At 42.8% G+C, this 18,471-nt stretch overlaps 1 protein-coding gene across 1 annotated transcript in view; it reads left to right on the top strand.

The window, feature by feature from the left end:
* satb2 (SATB homeobox 2) overlaps window positions 1-17,432 on the top strand; it is a 43,746-nt gene extending 26,314 nt beyond the window's left edge. The window contains exons 8-13 of the mRNA XM_068746280.1: window positions 274-486; window positions 1,446-1,532; window positions 3,472-3,624; window positions 5,836-6,030; window positions 16,627-16,833; window positions 16,938-17,432. Coding sequence (XP_068602381.1) covers window positions 274-486; window positions 1,446-1,532; window positions 3,472-3,624; window positions 5,836-6,030; window positions 16,627-16,833; window positions 16,938-17,432 — 1,350 coding nt within the window. The remainder of the gene's footprint in view (window positions 1-273; window positions 487-1,445; window positions 1,533-3,471; window positions 3,625-5,835; window positions 6,031-16,626; window positions 16,834-16,937) is intronic.
* Window positions 17,433-18,471: the final 1,039 nt, after the last annotated feature.

Here is an 18,471-nt window from a genome sequence, read left to right as displayed (position 1 = left end):
GTGTATATAAATATGTATTTATGTCAGAATCAAAGATAATAATTAATATACAGTGTACAGTGTTTTTATCAAAAATAATAATAATATTGTAAAACAGAATGACAACCCGAGTGATACCCAGTTACTCCATGTATAGAATACACTTCAAATCCACTTTAGTATCTGTATTTCATAGGGCTAGAGGGTGGAAGTTGTGATAAGGGAGACATATTAAAACAACAAACTATCCTTCTGGCAAAGTTCATGTAGAAAAAGTGTTTGCTGCTGATCTAGGGCTTGCTGTCAGAGATCTTGCGGAAGGAAGAGGACCCTCGTACAGCGTCTCAGTCTCTGCTGGTGAACCTGAAAGCAATGCAGAACTTCCTCAACCTGCCTGAGAGCGAAAGAGACAGAATCTACCAAGAGGAGAGAGAGCGCACCATGAACCCTTCAGTTGGTCTTCCTGCCTCCAACACCTCAAGCCCTGGTACTCCACGCCTCTCACAGGTGAGGGGAGAAAGCAGTGTCCTTTTACACCCAACATTATATCACAGCAATGATGTGATTCCTGATAAATTCCGTAGTCACCTTGAAAAGGGGTCAAATGCAGCCAAGTAGATTTACCATCTAAGATACAGAAAAGTCAGAAATATTGACTCAGCTTCATCATTTGTTTCTTTTTAAAGATTATGGTGATTTATTTTCATTTTTGGTGATCCTGCCTATTTACTGTAAAAGGAAAAGGTTCTCATTGTTTTTCATTTATTCTGTTTCTGAATATATAAATGGATAAAAAAAAAAAGATACAATTCTTGTACTAGCTGTTAGGGTTTTCCTAACCCTCTTTGTTCTCCGTTGTGGGTGCGTAGTCAATAAGGAGGATTTGGGTGAAGATTAAGATATTTATATAATACGCAGATCAGTACAAGTTAGTTCAGATATCAGCGCTGAGATTCCACCATGCGACTCGTGAGTGCATCATGGCGGAATGAAGATATTTCCTGCTTCGTCCTCAAGTCAGGCCCTCCCCTGAAGGCTGGACTTTTCCCCAGCCAATCTAAGCCCATGTTTATCTGCGTTGTGTGTGACGTCACTGTTGTGATGCGTTCAATTGAAATCAGTCATTACAACAACAAACTAAATGTGGTGCGTTCCTAGTGGTGTCGGCGTGTAATTACGTTGTGGAATCCCATCTAATACGGAAATTCCCTACATATCTTTGTACTGATCAAATAGCTTTTAAATTCTGATCTTTATAGTTGTAATCATCAAGTCAGAACCAGGAAGTTATTAGACCTCATGAAAATGATTAAATACTGAAAGGATGAAATATACAAACTGCCGGTTCAAGCAAATATCCTCAAAGGGGTTGCTTTCATTCGAAGAGCAGAGAACAAATTTGCATGATCTCATGGTATTTGATTGTACCATGTCGTGTGTGTGTGTGTGTGTGTGTGTGTGTGTAGAAGGTGTGGGAGAGGAGTTTGGATGACCAGATAACCCCTGATACCTGGGCATCCATCTGGAAGAACAAGACCAAGATCTCCAACTTGGTGTGTTACCTTCAGACTGCAGCATGGCATGTATTGTGTCTTAAATCTCTGCAGGGATGTTAGAGTTTTTATCTTGAACAAAAACCATTTATAATGAAAAATGAGTTTTGAAGATATCATATACGTATTATAAACATAAAAGGTATTATGCAGTATTTGGACATTTCTTTCCATCTGCACATTACAAGTTTTCATCATCAGTGATAAGGAGTGCTCTCTGATGTCAGGGCAAATGGCCATTCATGGCTCTGGGTGAATTTGTGTGCTATTCTTATTTTGTCTATGTAAAATTATCTCAGCATCGTTTACACTGAGGGAATGTAAGCTAGCTGGTCCGTACATGTCTCGTAGACGACTTCAAACGCTGTGTATACAAGCTTTCTGAGAGCCAATACATGTTCATTCAAACAGAAACAACACAGGAAGACAAAAGAGGAGGACGTAATGACTTCAGTCTGTAAACAAAATTCATATGGAGATGTGCTCTGCAGATGTCCAGCTGATGCTCATACATGGAACACTGCATGTCTGTTCTCAGAGCAGCTCGTCCTGATCACCAGCTGATAACCTTTCCTCACATGTATACACAAGATCTGCTTTTGTGGATAAGTCTCTTTGTAGTTTTAGAGTGTATAAAAGCCCTTTTAGAATCACAGCTGAATGTTTGAAAGACCATTTTAATTAAAATATCTACTGATGGAGGGTCAGTTAGAGTTTCTTCATCCATAAGAAACAGCAAAGCGCCATACAGTATTGTCCTGTACAAGTAAAGAAGAATGGGACTTCTGTTAAAGCATTCAAGTATAGACATATTATGAAAAATTCACTTTTCCCATGTTTCTACACTACTGTACTATTATGGTGGGTTTGGGTCACTACCAACCCAAAAACAGCTAAATAAACCATAAAGTGAATCCTGCATCGTTTGCGTAGTTCTGTAATCACCTACTGACCTTCTGGCAGAACGTGCACACATTGATTTTAGTTTCAGTTTCTATTTGACAAAAGCACCCGTGACCCACAAAGCAGGAAATCAAAGATGGATCGATTGATGTTTTTGATGTTTTATATATTTATTAATTTCACACAGAGAATAACAAACAGACATACAGACAATACAAAGAATAAAAATAGAAATAAAGAAAACAAATAAAAATAAAAACAATGTAAATAAATCCCACCCAAACCCACCCCTGTTCACTGTCAATCAAACAACATATTACATTTCACATCAATACAAAATAAGACCTACCGATCGATTGATGTTTTTAACCTGAAATCTTCACTGGAGAATCTTAATTGAAAGCGTTAGGAGACATGTTGTCTGGCTCGAAGTCCTGTTCAGGACCCGGCAGGTGAGGACCATGAGAACTGGTGATCTCTGCATACCTGAAAAAGAAAGTGAAAAAGGAAAATTACGGTAGATCCAATAGAGACAGTTGTAGCTGCAGCCTCAGCAGAGCTCTTTTGATTGATGAAGGGTAGCAGGTAAACACTGAGTAGCAGTGGATTCTGGATCCTCACTGATCTCATCTGGAAGCATATGCACATCATGCATACAAACTTATACACCTTCCTCGGATAGATGTGCTTGCACTTTTAGTATGGAGATTAAAGAGGGATTTAACTTAAAAAGGATGCTAATATGTTAAAATCATTTTTGGGATGTCTAGAATGTTGATTGATTTTAATACAAGTCCCATCTTCTTTAGTTGTTTAGCAGAAAGCTGCAATTCTATAGTTTGCTGTGAAGTTCCAGAAATGATTTATGGTCTAAACCCTGATGACACAATCAAAAACAGCAACATTCAATTATTTACAAGTTAACTTGACACCTTTTACTACGTCCCAACATTACTGAAGTGAGATGGTTTGCATGTATTGTAGCTATCTGGACTTCCCTTTGTCCTTACTCTGTTATGTCGATCCTCTCCCTCAGCCAAAGCCCTCTGGCCCAGCTCCTGATATCACTTTAAAGATAGAGTCCCTGGTTAACATCACATCAGGCATCTATGATGAAATTCAGCAGGAGATGAAGAGAGCTAAGGTGTCCCAAGCTTTGTTCGCAAAGGTCGCTGCCAACAAGAGTCAGGTAAGGGAATCACTGCAGAAAAGGAACCCTGAAAAGAATCTGTTGCCTCAGTATGGAAACAATTGACACTACACTATAGGAAGTTTGATATGTTTTTCCTGAAAACCCTGATGTAAACAATCAGACATGTATTTGTATTTTCCATGTAAATCTTTTTCCAGATTTAATGTTACTCTTTTTTTAAGATCTTATTTTCCAAAAATTAGATTTTTCTAGCAATTATTTTATGGTTCAGGCTTTCAACTTGAGAGGAAAGGCATGAAAACAGAAAAAGGGAAAGAAGCCTTCCATCATAAAAAACCTTTCAAAGTGAGGAAAGCACAGAGGAGGAGCTGAATCCCTTTATCAACATATGTAGCTTCAATTGCATCCAACATATCCACGTGTTGTAATGAACCAGCCTGAAAAAGGCAATGCCTAGTGTAGGCATGTAGTAGACTGTGTGTTTGCATGCAGTCAGCCAGGTTCTCCCAGGTTGGTAGGTCTGGGTGTGGCTGAGGGTCACGGCTCAGTGCACCCATCTGCTGCAGCTGCCCACAAGGATAGCGAGAGAGGAAGAGAGGGATGATCAGGCTATTAGTGGCACGCGCTGCCCAAGGTGGCTGGTTGAACACAACAGCTGGTGTCACAAACCGAACCAGCCTAGCAGATAGAATTGAATCATCTCCATCTCGCCATTTTCGCCCCCCCCACACACACACAGACACACACACACACACACACACACGCTGCTCAGTTCTAACTTTTTGGTCAAAAAAGCAGCAAGGAATTTAAAAAAACAAGGAATTCACCTTAACAACAGCATCCTTTAGCGCCGGGGTGTCAAAGTCAATTAGACGGAGGGCCAAATAAACTATTTACCTACAAGCCGAGGGCCGGACTAATCGAATGCTCATTGAAAATTTTAAAAATGACCGCATATAGTCTATTCGCTCGGCAATGGTGTTTTTTTTCTGGGCAAACTTCGTCACAAACTTTAAGCGTACAGTTTTTGATGAAATCCCCCTCTGTAAATGGCCGGGCTGATTTAGTAATCTCTTCTGCCAAAATAAAACTGGCCTTGACAACAGCCTGCTTTGTGATTTGGCTTTTTTGAACAGAGCCTGTCGAGATTTGAGGGCTCGTTTTAATTTCTCAACCTTCTGCAGCCTTTGTTCCGTGTCCATATTCTTGTTTTTGTCCACGTGTTTCTTTTCATAATGTCGTCAGATTATACTCTTTCAGTACCGCCACACTTAATCCACACAGAAGACACAGGTTCTCCAGCTACCTCCATGAACAGGTACTCCGACTCCCACCTTGTTTGAAACCCCCGGTTCTCAGTGTCCACCTTCCGTTCTGCCATTTTTGATAGTAATCAGAAAGTGAACTTTACTGTTATGCTAACGACTGCTGCACTAATAAATATTGAAATGAAGCGGCCTACTGCTCGGTGCATCACCGTTGCATGGTGGGAAAAGTAGTATTGGTGCGTGTAAAAGCTGCAGACTGGTTCTAATAATAAATTAATATCATCCCAGGGGCCGTAGAAAACCTTCTCGCTGGCCAGATGTGGCCCCCGGGCCTTGACTTTGACATATGTGCTTTAGCGGAACAGAGCCCTTCTCTTTTGGTTAATGACAGGGTTGATAAAATAGATTCATAGGGCGACAGTGTCGCAGGTGGTTGAGCGGGTCGTTCTATGATTGAGAGGTTGGCGTTTCGATTTCCGGCTCGGGCATATGTGTACACTGTTGTGTTCTTGGGCAAGATACTTCACCCACATTGCCTGTGTGAATGTCGGTGGTAGTCAGGCGGGCCGATGGCGCAGATTAGCAGCCTCGCTCCTGTACCACTCCAAGTGTGGAGTGAATGAATAATGCACTATTTGAGCATTTGAATTTGAGTTTCTCATAGGAAAGCGCAATATAAGTCCAAGGCATTATTTATTATTATTACCGTAGCTGTGGCCCCACCCCTATAGTGCCCCTGCCCCTCAGATTTCACCCCTTGTACAAAGAGAACAAATACAGTGTATTATAACATTGGACAGATACGGATTCCTTCTGTTTAGTCTTATGTAATCTAACTGGCTGCAGTGTGTAGCCTTATCCTCACCATACAGAATACACCAACGTTCTCCTCTACCATTTAGTTAGAACAGGCACATTTTGGAAAATGTGAAAGTATCCCTAACACGAAACTGTTGCTCCCGACTTGTTTCCATTCTAGGGTTGGCTGTGTGAGCTGCTTCGGTGGAAAGAGAACCCTAGTCCAGAAAACCGGACTCTGTGGGAGAACCTGTGCACCATTCGGAGGTTTCTGACCCTGCCACAGACCGACAGAGACTTAGCATATGAGGAAGAGTCCAGGCATCATCACACCGAGAGGCTGCACACTGTCCTCCACCTGCCACAGGACACACAGGTAAGAAGCAGACATCAAGGTGTTTACACCTGTATTAATATGCACCACTTATGTCAGGACAGGACAGGCTGGCTGTTTGACACTATAGTCTTTGTGTGAAGATAACCGAAGATAATTTCTTGCATATAAAGGAACAACTTGCAAAACAGATATCTCGGAAGTTTCTACATTGTGATGGAACATTGTCTTAAACAGCTGATGAAGACAGGGCCTTGATTTTAAGCATCTAAAAATAAAAAAAGCCAATATTTATCGAACCTGTGGGTGTCTTACATCATAATGAGAGGCAGATACTTATTAAAGTGAGTGAATACACTTTGTCAAGAAAAGCTTAAACGCCTTTTCCACCCTTAGAGATCACAGCTGTAATCTTAAATTCCTTATATTAATTTGCTATGATTGTGTGCTGTTCTGTTTGATCTAGTTGTGTGTGCACATGTGTTTGTGTGTCTGCGGGTGCCCCCTTGTCGGTGGGTGGTGTGGTTGTGGAGGAAATGCCCCATTAGTTCTGGAGGAGGGAGGGCAGAGGCTGAGAGATACATTGATGGTCCTGCTTCTGTCAATCTGCCTGTGAGTCTGTGAGTGAATACGAATAAAAGGAACCAAAATTATTGTTCCACTGACCTCAGGGTGTTCAGCTGAAGCTGTTTGCAGCCACATGTGCAGTTAGGTTTGATAGGTCCTGGATGGTTGACCATCAAAACTCTTATGGTTAGCTTTCATGCAATTTTTGCAATGTCAGTTTCAAGTTAAACAGTTAAATTTTTGAGGGTTTCAAATTAAGTTTGACAAATAAATATAGACTTTATTAGAACTTTACTGGAATTGTTACAATCATTGTCTACTCACCCCTGTACTAATGAAAAGTCTAATAAGGTTTGTCAGCCCACATATTGCATATTTACAGCACAATAGTGCAGTGTTGTCCTGAAGAAGATGGGGCCACATTTGAAAATGGACGGAAGTCCTAATCAAAGACTTCGGAATCCCAGAGGTCCCAAAGATATTTAAAATACATTATTTGACCATCTTTTAGGCTTAAATCTTCACAGCAGTAAATTATAGTAGTGTTAGCACAAGCTTGAACGTGGATATGTGGGCTGCTAGGTGAAATAAGGAAGAATTTTAGATCTGTGAATATAACATAATGTAACATAATAAATGAAAAGAAAAAGATAAATTAGTGACTGAAGGTTATGGACAAAAGGGGTGGACAGGTAGAAATGAATGTTTTAAACATGAGTGGAGGAACAGTTGAAGGAGCAGGAAGTATATCAACAGTGTCAAGTCAAAGATCCGAGCCATGGGTGCTGGAGCTCAGTGCTTAGAGCTGGAATGACTGAGATGAAGCTGATTGGACAGTTTGTGAGAGATGGGTGCCAGGTGTTTGTGGCTGCAGGAGTAAGTGGTGTGTTGAAAAGTGTTAATTGGCAAATGAACGACAGAGAGAGAACATATCTGTGATTTGGCAGCTCACCAGTGATTGGATGATGGAGAACAGGTTGTAATTGGATGACGAGGGGAAAGCTTAGTGATAGTAGGAAACATCTTGTGCCTTTGACTCCTGTACTCATACATACCCTTTTGTACAGTGTCTTTGTTTATATACTCTGGCATCAAGGTCGATATTTGAGCTAACGTGGCAACAACAGATATTATGTTTTGTGGGAACTCTGTCTCCGCAGTTTACATGACTTTGTGGCTGATTCTTCTTTTTGAATGATCTGTTAACTGTTTGTTTCTGCACTGGGTCATGTGTCATACACATTCTTCTTGAGTCCATTGCACGCTGTCACTGGGTCAGTGCTGCCATCATAATGGCTTCTCTGCCAGAGTTGGAGCTTTTACATAGAAAGGTGCTGGACTCCAGAGCAACAGAAAATGTACTACTGGTGTGCAACCAACTGACAATACTGTACTTGGGTCAAAGGTCATGGTCAGTCATCCAACCTGCTGCTCAGACGCTAATCAGTGGGCCAGGCCTGGGGACAGGGCCTCTGCTTCAAACACCAACCCCCTTCTGTCCCGGACTCCTGAATACAACTTGCACTGTTCCATTTGCACTGCGTGATGACGCTAGTTTACTGCTGCTAGTACACATCTGTGTAACCACTCCGGCTGCTGCTGATGTGTCTGTACTTGTATGGTTTTTGTATTTTGTCATTAATGTTAGATGTAGCACGACTTCACCGAGAAACGTTCCTAGTCTGTGAACCCTCACTGACAATGGCAATAAACCACTTCTGATTCTGATTCTGATTCTGATTGTGCTAACCAACCATATACCATACAGCATATGACATTGAGAAAACCAGACAACTTCTAAGAATTCTCATTTTGCATCATGACAGGACTGCTGGGGTTGTTTCCACCCACCTCTACTCCTCCACCAAGTCATTTGTCTTTCTTCTTTCTTTGTCTTTCTTCTCATACAGTTCTGTATTAAAGGCTGATGGGAAAACAGACAGGAAGCTGTGGTAGCACCATTAACACATTCCTCTGCTCCTTATTCAGTCCTCTCAAACTAAAAATAAAGCTTATCCTCATAACGCCCATTTTGTAAACTCACCACACCAACATCCACCCACCTCAAGAGAGACTGGGTGATGCGCTGGTGATTTATTAATGGTAAACAAGGTGTGTGTGTGTGTAAATATGTGTATTTTCGTGATGTTGTCTTCAGACCCCCCTCTGTCTCAGATGAAGTCTCCACCAACCTCAGGCTCCAGCCAGCCTACTGCCACAGACCACACATGTGTCCCATCTGCCACACATGCACACACAGCATCTCACACTGACAGATAGTAGTGTGAGCTTTCTGTTGTGCTGTGGACAATAAGATCTAAAAGTCCAATAACCAACCACAGATTACACATGAAAAATGAATGTGATGCTGAGGCATCACTGTGCAGTTATTCCACACACTAGTGATGTGTATGTCTGTGTGTGTGTGTGTGTGTGTGTACGTGTGTGTCTCAACAGCATTCCATTTCTTCATAAATAAAACCGTCCTGGTGCTCACTCCGGCTCTTAATCATACGGCTTTAGCAGTTCAGTGAGTCCCTCAGTTAATTTGGCAGAGTCTTTCCTCATGAATAATTTTTAAATTGTTTTTGCAAAATTGTTTTCTGTTTCAAGTCTAGCAATGTGTATGTATGTGTTTGTGTGTGTGCGTGTGAGAGAGAGAGAGACCACTGTCTGTGCACCCCAATGTTCATCTTCTCTTCATTCTTGCTTCACATTTGCAGATCCATTTTTCCAAAGCTGCAACTAATCACTTCTTCTGTCAGAACTGCGAAAAATCTTGAAAAACAAGCTGCCGATTAAATTCCCATATTTTACACTTCACACCCTGATTTCTTTTTTAAACTTTCTGATATGTGTGGCCCAAACCAAGAAAACCCCAATGACATCATCAAGCTTGTTTTCACTAGTCCATTACACAACTGTACTACTTCATGATGAGTAAACCAACCTTGACGTGTAAACTCAGTGGCATACCCCTTTGAGCAATCACATGATTGTCTAAAACCAGCCTATAATCCCTGAAGGTGTTTGGTAAAACCAGCTCAGGTGAAAAGGATGAAAAGGGCAAAGGCTGACATCCCCGCCCAAGTGTCAGTTTCTCTGCTCCGCTGTTGTTGACACTGGATCGCTGCCTCACCATCACGGCTTAATGGAACACTTAGCTGTAATGAGTTCATTACACTTTATTATGCACTTTGTAAATTTATTGTAATTTGGTGGTTCAACCCTCAGCTCCTTGCGTTAACGTGAGCAATGCACTGAACCTGAAAAAAACAAGTCTATGTCTGTAGAATGATGTAGCATAATGTGCACACACTGTACACCCTGAGACTGCCAAATATATTTTAAATATAGTTCAACTAGCTTGAAAATTCAGTTACTTAGTTACCGTTTTGATGTTGAAAAGTCAAAAGTTTTTTTGGTCCACAAACATTTCTGAGGCTTCACAGGAAAGAGCATAACAGCATTCCCTCAAACATCTGAAGAAGATGGGAACTGGTACTAAAATGATAAAACAACCAAAGCGAAAATAATCTGAATATGTACAGCTAGTATGAAATCCAAATATGAAGCTGAGTTGAAAAGATGTTATTTACACCCCTTGAAAGCTTTGCTGGAGTCTCTAAGCCAAAAGAGTTAGCATGTGTGAGGAAGGTGCATGATCTTCAAAGCATGCCAGATAAGACCAACAAGTGACCTGTGCACACCTCAAATAAACTTTAAACAAATGCTACATCTGTGAAATATTTTCAAGCATCTTCAGTTGGAGACTTTGGTTGAGAGGTTGAACACCACAGACATAAGAAGGCCACACAATAGAAAGTCACTTTTTTGAAAATTCAAGCCTTTCTGCTATTTCTTATCAGTATTGAAGATTCTGTTTGTTCTTCATGCACTCAGAGACATAGATGTCTCTCTCTCTCTCGCTCGCTCTCTCACTCTCTGTCTCTCTGTCTCTCTGTCTCTCGCTCTCTCTCTCGCTCTCTCGCTCTCTCTCGCTCTCTCTCTTAGGGAGGAGCAGAGGCATTTTGGGAAACCACAATTGATTAAATTGTGTAATTGCTGATAAATCAAATACCACACACAGTTTAAATGGAAAAAATATGCACACACACACACATCAGTAGAAACACAATTTTTCAAAAGAAGCAAATGTGCAGTGACTTATCTCTCAGTCATCATTAATCACAGGCAGGCAGACAGAAACAGAGAGATGGAGAGAGAGGGAACAAACCCCCAAAAAAACACTTAATAATCGGTCAAGGAAACAGAAACTAACATTCATTGGACTTTTATCTTTGTGCTCATCATGTTTGCGGTGGTATGCCATACTCCTTCATCCCCTCCTCAAACCAAGACCAATACACAGAGGGAGGGAGAGCGAAAGAGAGCGAGGGGGAGAGGACAGGCCCTGGAGGACCAGAGTTCATTAAGGAGAAGATGATTATTGCATATTGTTTAATTTTTTCATTGCTATGTACCATAATTTGCCTTGATTTACATTTTAAAGAAAACGTTTTCATTTGACTGCAGTCCAATGACAGCACGGCCAGAAGAGCGCAGTGAGACAACACCATTTAGAAATCCGTGGACGGAACTCAATTTAACTCAGTCAGAAGGTGCTGCCAGATTTCTGAGGAGCTTTGATTTTTTAAATCGCACCAGTACAATCTTGTCCATCGCAGGAGTTGAGCTGTGTGAAACTGGTTTGTCATTTCTCACTGGCACAAAGACAAAGAAATGGAACTGAAGCTGTCTCTGATACAACATCACAGCATCATGTAAATGGTGAAGGGTAAATGGACTGCACTTGAATAGCGCTTTACATGAGGCCTCACATTCACACACACATTCACACTCCAGTGGGCGACTGCTGCCATGCAAGGTGCTGCCAGACCCACTGGGAGCAATTTGGGGTTCAGTGTCTTGCCCAAGCATCTCCAGGAGGGTTTTCCAGACTTCCCTCTCCCCAGACACATCCTCCAACTCTTCCGGCTGAATCCCAGGATATTCCCAGGCAAATCGAGAGACATAATCTCCCCAGCGTGTCTTGGGTCTTCCCTGAGGTCTCCTCTCAGTGGGACATGCATGGAACACCTCCCCTGGGAGGCGCCCAAGGAGGCATCCGAAATACATGCCCCAGCCACCTCAGCTGTCTCCTCTTGTTGTGGACGAGCGGTAGCTCTACTCCGAGTTCCTCCCTGGTGACTGAACTCCTCACTCTGTCTCTAGTGGCGCACCCAACCACCCTGTGGAGGAAACTAATTTCGACCTCTTGTATCCAGGATCTTGTCCTTTCGGTCATGACCCAACGCTCATGACCAGAGGTGAGAGTAGGAACGTAGATTGGCCGGTGAATCGAGAGCTTCGCCCTTCGGCTCAGCTCCTTCTTCACCACGTCAAACCGATACAACGACTGCATCACTGCAGCTGCTGCACCGATCCGTCCGTCAATCTCACGCTCCATCCTTCCCTCACTCGTGAACAAGACCCCAAGGTGCTTGAACGGCTGTGGCTCAGTTGGTAGAGTGGGTCGTCCAGTGGTCAGAGAGTCGGTGGTTCAAATCCCAGCTCTGACTGTCTGCATGTCGGAGTGTCCTTGGCCAAGACACTGAACCCCAAATTGCTCCCAGTGGGTCTGGCAGCACCTGTGAATGTGTGTGTGAATGGGTGAATGTGAGGCCTAATGTAAAGTGCTTTGAGCAACACAAAGTGGTGGAAAAAGCGTTATATATAAGTGCAGTCCATTTACCATTTAACTCCTCCACTTGAGGCAAACGAGGTCCATTCAAACACATAATATTCACATTCATACAAGTATGTAAAATAGAATAAGACAAGTGTATACCAAAGTACCACTTTGGGTTCTTGGTCATATTTCACACGGGTTATGTATCATAACCCACCAACAAACACGGAGCTCATGTTTGCTCTTTCATATTCAGTTTGATATTACTTTTCAATCGTTAAGCCTTTTTGAAAGAAAATTCTAAATTCCAATAAACGGCAGACCAAATGGAAGCATGTAATGAGGAGAGTGGCGAGAAAGTGGTTGGAAAGCACAGAGTTTGTGTATCCACTCTTTGACTGCTGAATACAGACAAGACAAGTTTTTTCTTCTCATGCAGGTACAGGCGTCATGCTAGAGGCCGTCAGCTGTCGTCTCTGTGGTGTGTTCAAGGGTAATTTAATGGCCATCTCAACGTGATGTGAAGGGACACCAACATCATCCTTTGTCACTGATAGGTCTTTCATGTTGAACTTTTTGATGCCTGTGTGTTTATGCGCTTGAATACAGAAGCAGTCTCTAATCTTATGGAATGCCTGTTTTAAGAAATACCTGTATATATTTATTTATTTAGAGGAATCACAAGGTACAGAGGGGAGGCACGAGAAGAAGCGAACCGGGCAATTTTGAGTCGGCTAAAATCTTTTCAATTTGACCAAGTAGCCTTTCTACTCGAGAAATAGCGGATATGATTGTGACAAACATGTCTGGTTGATTGGGACACTTTGAAAATCTCTTTCAGAAACATTTTATTGTAGCGATCAACTAATAGTCATTGTTTGATAATTTATATTTATTACAGTTACTTTCATTTTTTAGTTTGCTGTGTACATTCACCAAAACATCTATTTATTTGATTATTTAAGAATAAATATCATTTCTGGATAACCTAGTTCATTCTGTTTGTTTAACTTGATTTCAGGGAGAGAGAAAATGGGATTTCTGGGTGCATTAGATTCATTGTGAGCAGGAGAGAGAACGACACTCTGTGCCACCAGCTCATAAGCTTGGCTCAGTCGCAGTATGGAAAAGTGAGGCCCTGCCTCCTCTCTACTAAACTCTTTTAGCTTCAACCTCTCAGGAAATGCATTAGTAACCATGAAATTAAGTGACTTCATCTGTTTTCTAACCACTCATACATTCTTCACAGCTGGAAATGGGTGACTGCTTCATGTTATTTATTAATAATTCATCCTTCCCTTTGTTCCATAACATAATTTGGATGTTACTGTCCATCACCTCCAGCAGGTCCTTTTCATCGATGGCATCTGCTCCTGAACAACCTCCAGACTGTGACTTGCTGTGTGGGTTTAACCCTTATTGAGTAGTTAAAGCTTTAATGTATTCATTTTAAACAAAAAGTTAAGAAAGTATATGTTCTCCTCATAAATTAGGATGGGCTACTTGGACCACTGTTGCTGTGCTGCAGTGGAAGAATGGGAAAGAGGAAGGTGGTGTTGGGGGCTCCTGGCATCCATCAGTTCGGGGTTGGTTTGGATGTGAAGTCATGCTGGCTTGGCAGAGGCCCACTTCATTAGTGTCCTGGTGCATTAGAAGTGAGTAGAGAGGGAGGAGGGGAGAAAATGTATAGAAGGGTAGGAGAGAAGGAAAAGATGCTAAAGAGAGAAAACCAGTGGTGACAGAAGAAATAGAAAGTGAGACAAAGTAGCGTGTGAGATAAAACCAAGCAGTCTTGTGTTTGGCTCTGCTCCCTAACATTATCATAAGAACATGCGGGAGGCCAGCATATGTGGCTCAGTTGGTAGAGTGGGTCGTCCAGTGATGGTTCGAAGTTGGTGGTTCGAATCCCAGCTCTGACTGTCCGCATGTCGTAGTGTCCTTGGGCAAGACCCTGAACCCCAAATTGTTCCCAGTGGGTCTGCACCATGCATGGCAGCAGTTGCCCACTGGAGTGTGAATGGGTGAATGTGAGGCCAAATGTAAAGCGCTTTGAGCACCGCTAAGGTGGATGAAGTGCAGTCCATCTATCACCCCAAATGATGGGGGAATGGTTTGCAATCCCCCCACGAGTTACCCTCGATTTTGTTATTAAGTGTCTCAGTGGAGGATGTTTGTTGCTGTGTGGGCCTCATTACGGAAGGGAGATATATCTTTTCCTGGTTTTAAAACAGCCCAAAACACAACAGAATATTGGGGGAGAGAAAGTGAAAAAAAAAATAATAATACTGAATTCCAGTAAATCCGTCACCTCCCTCTTGAAATAAACCCCCTGCAAATGAAATCTGAGAAATGTAATGGTCTGGCCTGCCCTCAATATTATTTAAGTAATACCCTGTTATTATTGAAGAGAGGGAGAGAAAAACGAATGACTATTATCTTTATGTGGGTCCTTTAATTTTAATGCGCCACAGATTTATAACTGGGCATTCCAGTGGGGAGGCCCCTCCCTGCTCTTAAAGCGGGTGGGCGGGAGACAACCGCAGCAGTCTCACAACAGCCAAACAACCAAAGTCCCCTCTTTCCCTCCCAACTCTTCATCCTGCCCCCCTCACTGCTGTCAACCAGTCGTCACTCTGCTCCTTGTGCGAGAATGTTATGAACTAGTTAACATCTCAGTTCATATATATCCTTTATGCCAGATCATCCTTTCAAAAATGTGCACTAAATTATCATTAAGGTGTAACTTTTTTTGTTGTCAGCGCTCATTCCTTTGGTGACAATGATCAATCAAACAAACCCAATTTAAAGACAAATCAGTCTCTGGACAGCCAATCAGAAAACAGGCAGGTGAGCATTTTCAGACGACTGTGATATATGATAAAACAACAACCTTAATTAGTAGACAACTTAAGGAACACATTTAAGCCATTCTGTTAAACTCTACAGATCCCAGTACTACAAATCAGACACAAATATTTATAGGTATATGTTTATTCTTCTAAATACAACATGTCCTAATGTCCTAACACAAATTTTAATTGTACTTGAATTCTCTTCAGTTATAAACCATATTATTATATTATATATATGAACCACTACTATCAAACTAAACCACAGCAGTGGTACAAAATAATATGAACTGATAGCTTTGGCCTGTGTGTCCCTCTGTTCGTCTCAGGTTCGGAATGAGCTGGTTAAACAGTGACGAAGAGTCATGAGTTTTTTTCAATAAAAGTCATCCAGATAAGCGGTTGGTGTTTTACTCGAGCTAATCTTACATACATTAGGTCAAAGTTTTACTGGACAAAAACAAAGTTGGTATGCCAGCCTTGGTGTTGGTTAATAGACCATGACACCAAGTGAGCTGTGAAACACTTGTTCTCACCCTTCTGTCACTCTAAAAGCCACGGCAATGTGTTGAAGGGGTACTTTCTGCTGTTTGTGCTGCATTATACCGACTGATTTAAGGATATTATATTTAAATGTTGATGCATGATAAACTCTGAAACTCTATGGATGACTATGAAATTAACAAATTGGTTTAAAAGATATTTACCTTTTCTAGTGATGGGGTTGAATCATTATCAACCCAAAAACAGTTAAATAAACCATCCAGTCAATCCTTTATAGTTTGCGTAGGTCTGTAATCAGGTACAGAAACGCTTCTGGAAGAAATCTAACTTACTGTGAGGCGGATCGGTGCAGCGTCTGCAGTAATGCGACTCGGCACAGATCCGTCATGGTGACGAGGGAGCTGAGCCGAAAGGCGAAGCTCACGATTTATTGGTCGATCTTCGTTCCTACCCTCACCTATGGTCACGAGCTTTGGGTAGTGACCGAAAGAACAAGTGGCCAAAATGAGCTTCCTCCATCATCGTCATCCGGGAGAAGCTCGGAGTAGAGCCCTGCTCCTCCGCGTTGAGAGGAGCCAGATGAGGTGGCTCGGGCATCTATTTAGGATGCCTCCCAGACGCCTCCCTGGTGAGGTGTTCAGGGCACGTCCCACCGAGAGGAGACCACGGGGAAGACCCAGGACACGCTGGAGAGACTATGTCTCTCGGCTGGCCTGGGAACGCCTCGGGATCCCCCCGGAAGTGCTGGAAGAAGTGGCCGGGGAGAGGGAAGTATAGGCTTCGCTGCTTAGGCTGCTGCCCCCGCGACCCGGCCCCGGATAAGCGGATGAAGATGGATGATTCAAAGCATTTTTATTACATCCTGAGATTATTCGCGTATCATCTCATCTAAAAGAAGATGGATAGATGGATGGCTGGAGGGAGGGATGGATGGATGGGTGGAGAAATGCATTTGTGTCATAATGTTCCATTAAATTAATTTCTGGATCCAGACTTGATCAGGGGTCACTGGGCCCCAATAATCAGTTATTTTGTTTATCTCGTCAGGCAATTCACCGACCACTTCCTCCCCCGATGAAGGAACTCCGCCTTTCTCCAATGCAAGAGGAACTGATGTCTACCATAGTGAAAGAGGAAGGCTCTCAGAGTGTGGGGGCAGGACCTGGAGGAGGATGTTCATCTGGTGCTGTTGGCAATGCTGGGAGCAACAAGAAGCCCCGGTCACGCACCAAGGTCATCATCAGGATCTAGAAAGCAATAATTATGTCTTTTCTCATATCACTGATGTTATTTTTTATTGTATCATCCTGCCTTTTCATCCTGGTTTTGTGTTCCAGATTTCTCTGGAGGCCATGGGGATCCTGCAGAGCTTCATCCAGGATGTAGGACTGTATCCAGATCAGGAGGCAATCCACACCTTGTCAGCACAGCTTGATCTTCCCAAACACACTATCATAAAGTTCTTCCAGAACCAGCGCTACCATGTCAAGCATCATGGTCGCCTCAAGGACCTGGGAGAGGGTGCTGCTGCCAGTGGGGGTGTAGATGTCAGTGAATATAGAGAAGAGGAGTTGCTTTCAGGCTCAGAGGACCCAGAGTCGAGTGAGGACGGTGCTGAAGAGATCTTCCAGTCAGCAGATGGAATAGGTGGGTGCTCAGGGGGCCTGAACCAGCCTTCAGCCCCTTCCAGCTCCAACTCCAGCCAGTTGTCCTCAGGAACCAACATTGCCCAAGAGGAAAGCAAAGATAAGGGACATGGCAGGTCCTGTGGCGCTCTGGCCCCAGGGAGCTCTTCAGCCAGTCCTAAAGAGCAAGCTGAGTACCAGAGGTAAAGCTGACACGCAGAGGGAAGAAGACAGAGAACCAGAGAGTGGGAGTGACAACAAAATAAAACGGGTCTACAGTAATGAAGAGCGTGTTGGGTCAGGAACTGATGGGGGGGGTGAGGCTGAAATGTTGTCATAGTGATCTGTGGAAACATGATTTGTCGAGTGAGATTACTACGTAGGTTGACTATTACTGTTCACACCTCCAACTTTTACATGGACACAAATCAAAATCAGAATTGATAGCAAAACATCCACCTAATCAGCCAACAGCTTGAGATGTCACAGGACTGAGCACTCAGCTCTGAGGGCATTCTCATCAGAAACACTCCTCACAGGCTGAGGGGCACTTAAAGTATCAACTGCCCTAGAAATCCTCAGGACACACTCAGACGTTACCCATGCTTTTTCTTTCCTGAAGACATGGATAGACAGCATTCCCTGTTCATCTACGAGCTTCATCTCATCATGGAAAAATGACCACTGCCTCACCTCACATCACCTCACATCACACCACAGAAAGACTATCAGTCCCATCTAGCACTTACTTACAAGGACTCTGAGACTTGGTAGATGCAATGTACTGTTGCCTCCCTCCCACCGTCTCTCTCCTCCTTCAAAATAATTCTTAAGAGGAGCAGCGGACAGTTTGGCGGGAGGACATCAAGAGGTGGTGGCAAGCAGGGACTCTTTTCAAGGTACCACACATGTATAGAGGCAAGAAAAATATGAAGAAAGAAAGGACAGAGCAGAGCGTCAGCAGCCAAAAATCAGTCACTTTATGTGCGGTAGACCAGCCCTTCCATTCGTCCTCTCCTTTCCCTGTCTCCCCCTTTTTCTTCTCTCTAATTGGTGCCCACGGTCTTGTGTCTCACCACACCTACCCGCACTTAAACTTCACCAACCCTATTTATTGCTATCTTTATCCATGATTATTATTATCATTATTGTTATTATTGTCGTTATTATGGTCAGAATTGCTGTCCTCACATGATATTTTTAGCTTTTATTTCCATGGTTTTAAGAACTGGGTGGTTGTTTGGGG

This window comes from Brachionichthys hirsutus, chromosome 12, assembly GCF_040956055.1.
Source record: "Brachionichthys hirsutus isolate HB-005 chromosome 12, CSIRO-AGI_Bhir_v1, whole genome shotgun sequence".
In the NCBI taxonomy this organism is placed as follows: Eukaryota; Metazoa; Chordata; class Actinopteri; order Lophiiformes; family Brachionichthyidae; genus Brachionichthys; species Brachionichthys hirsutus.
The sequence above is the reverse complement of the archived record's forward strand: the minus strand, read 5'-3'. Positions and strand labels throughout refer to the sequence as shown.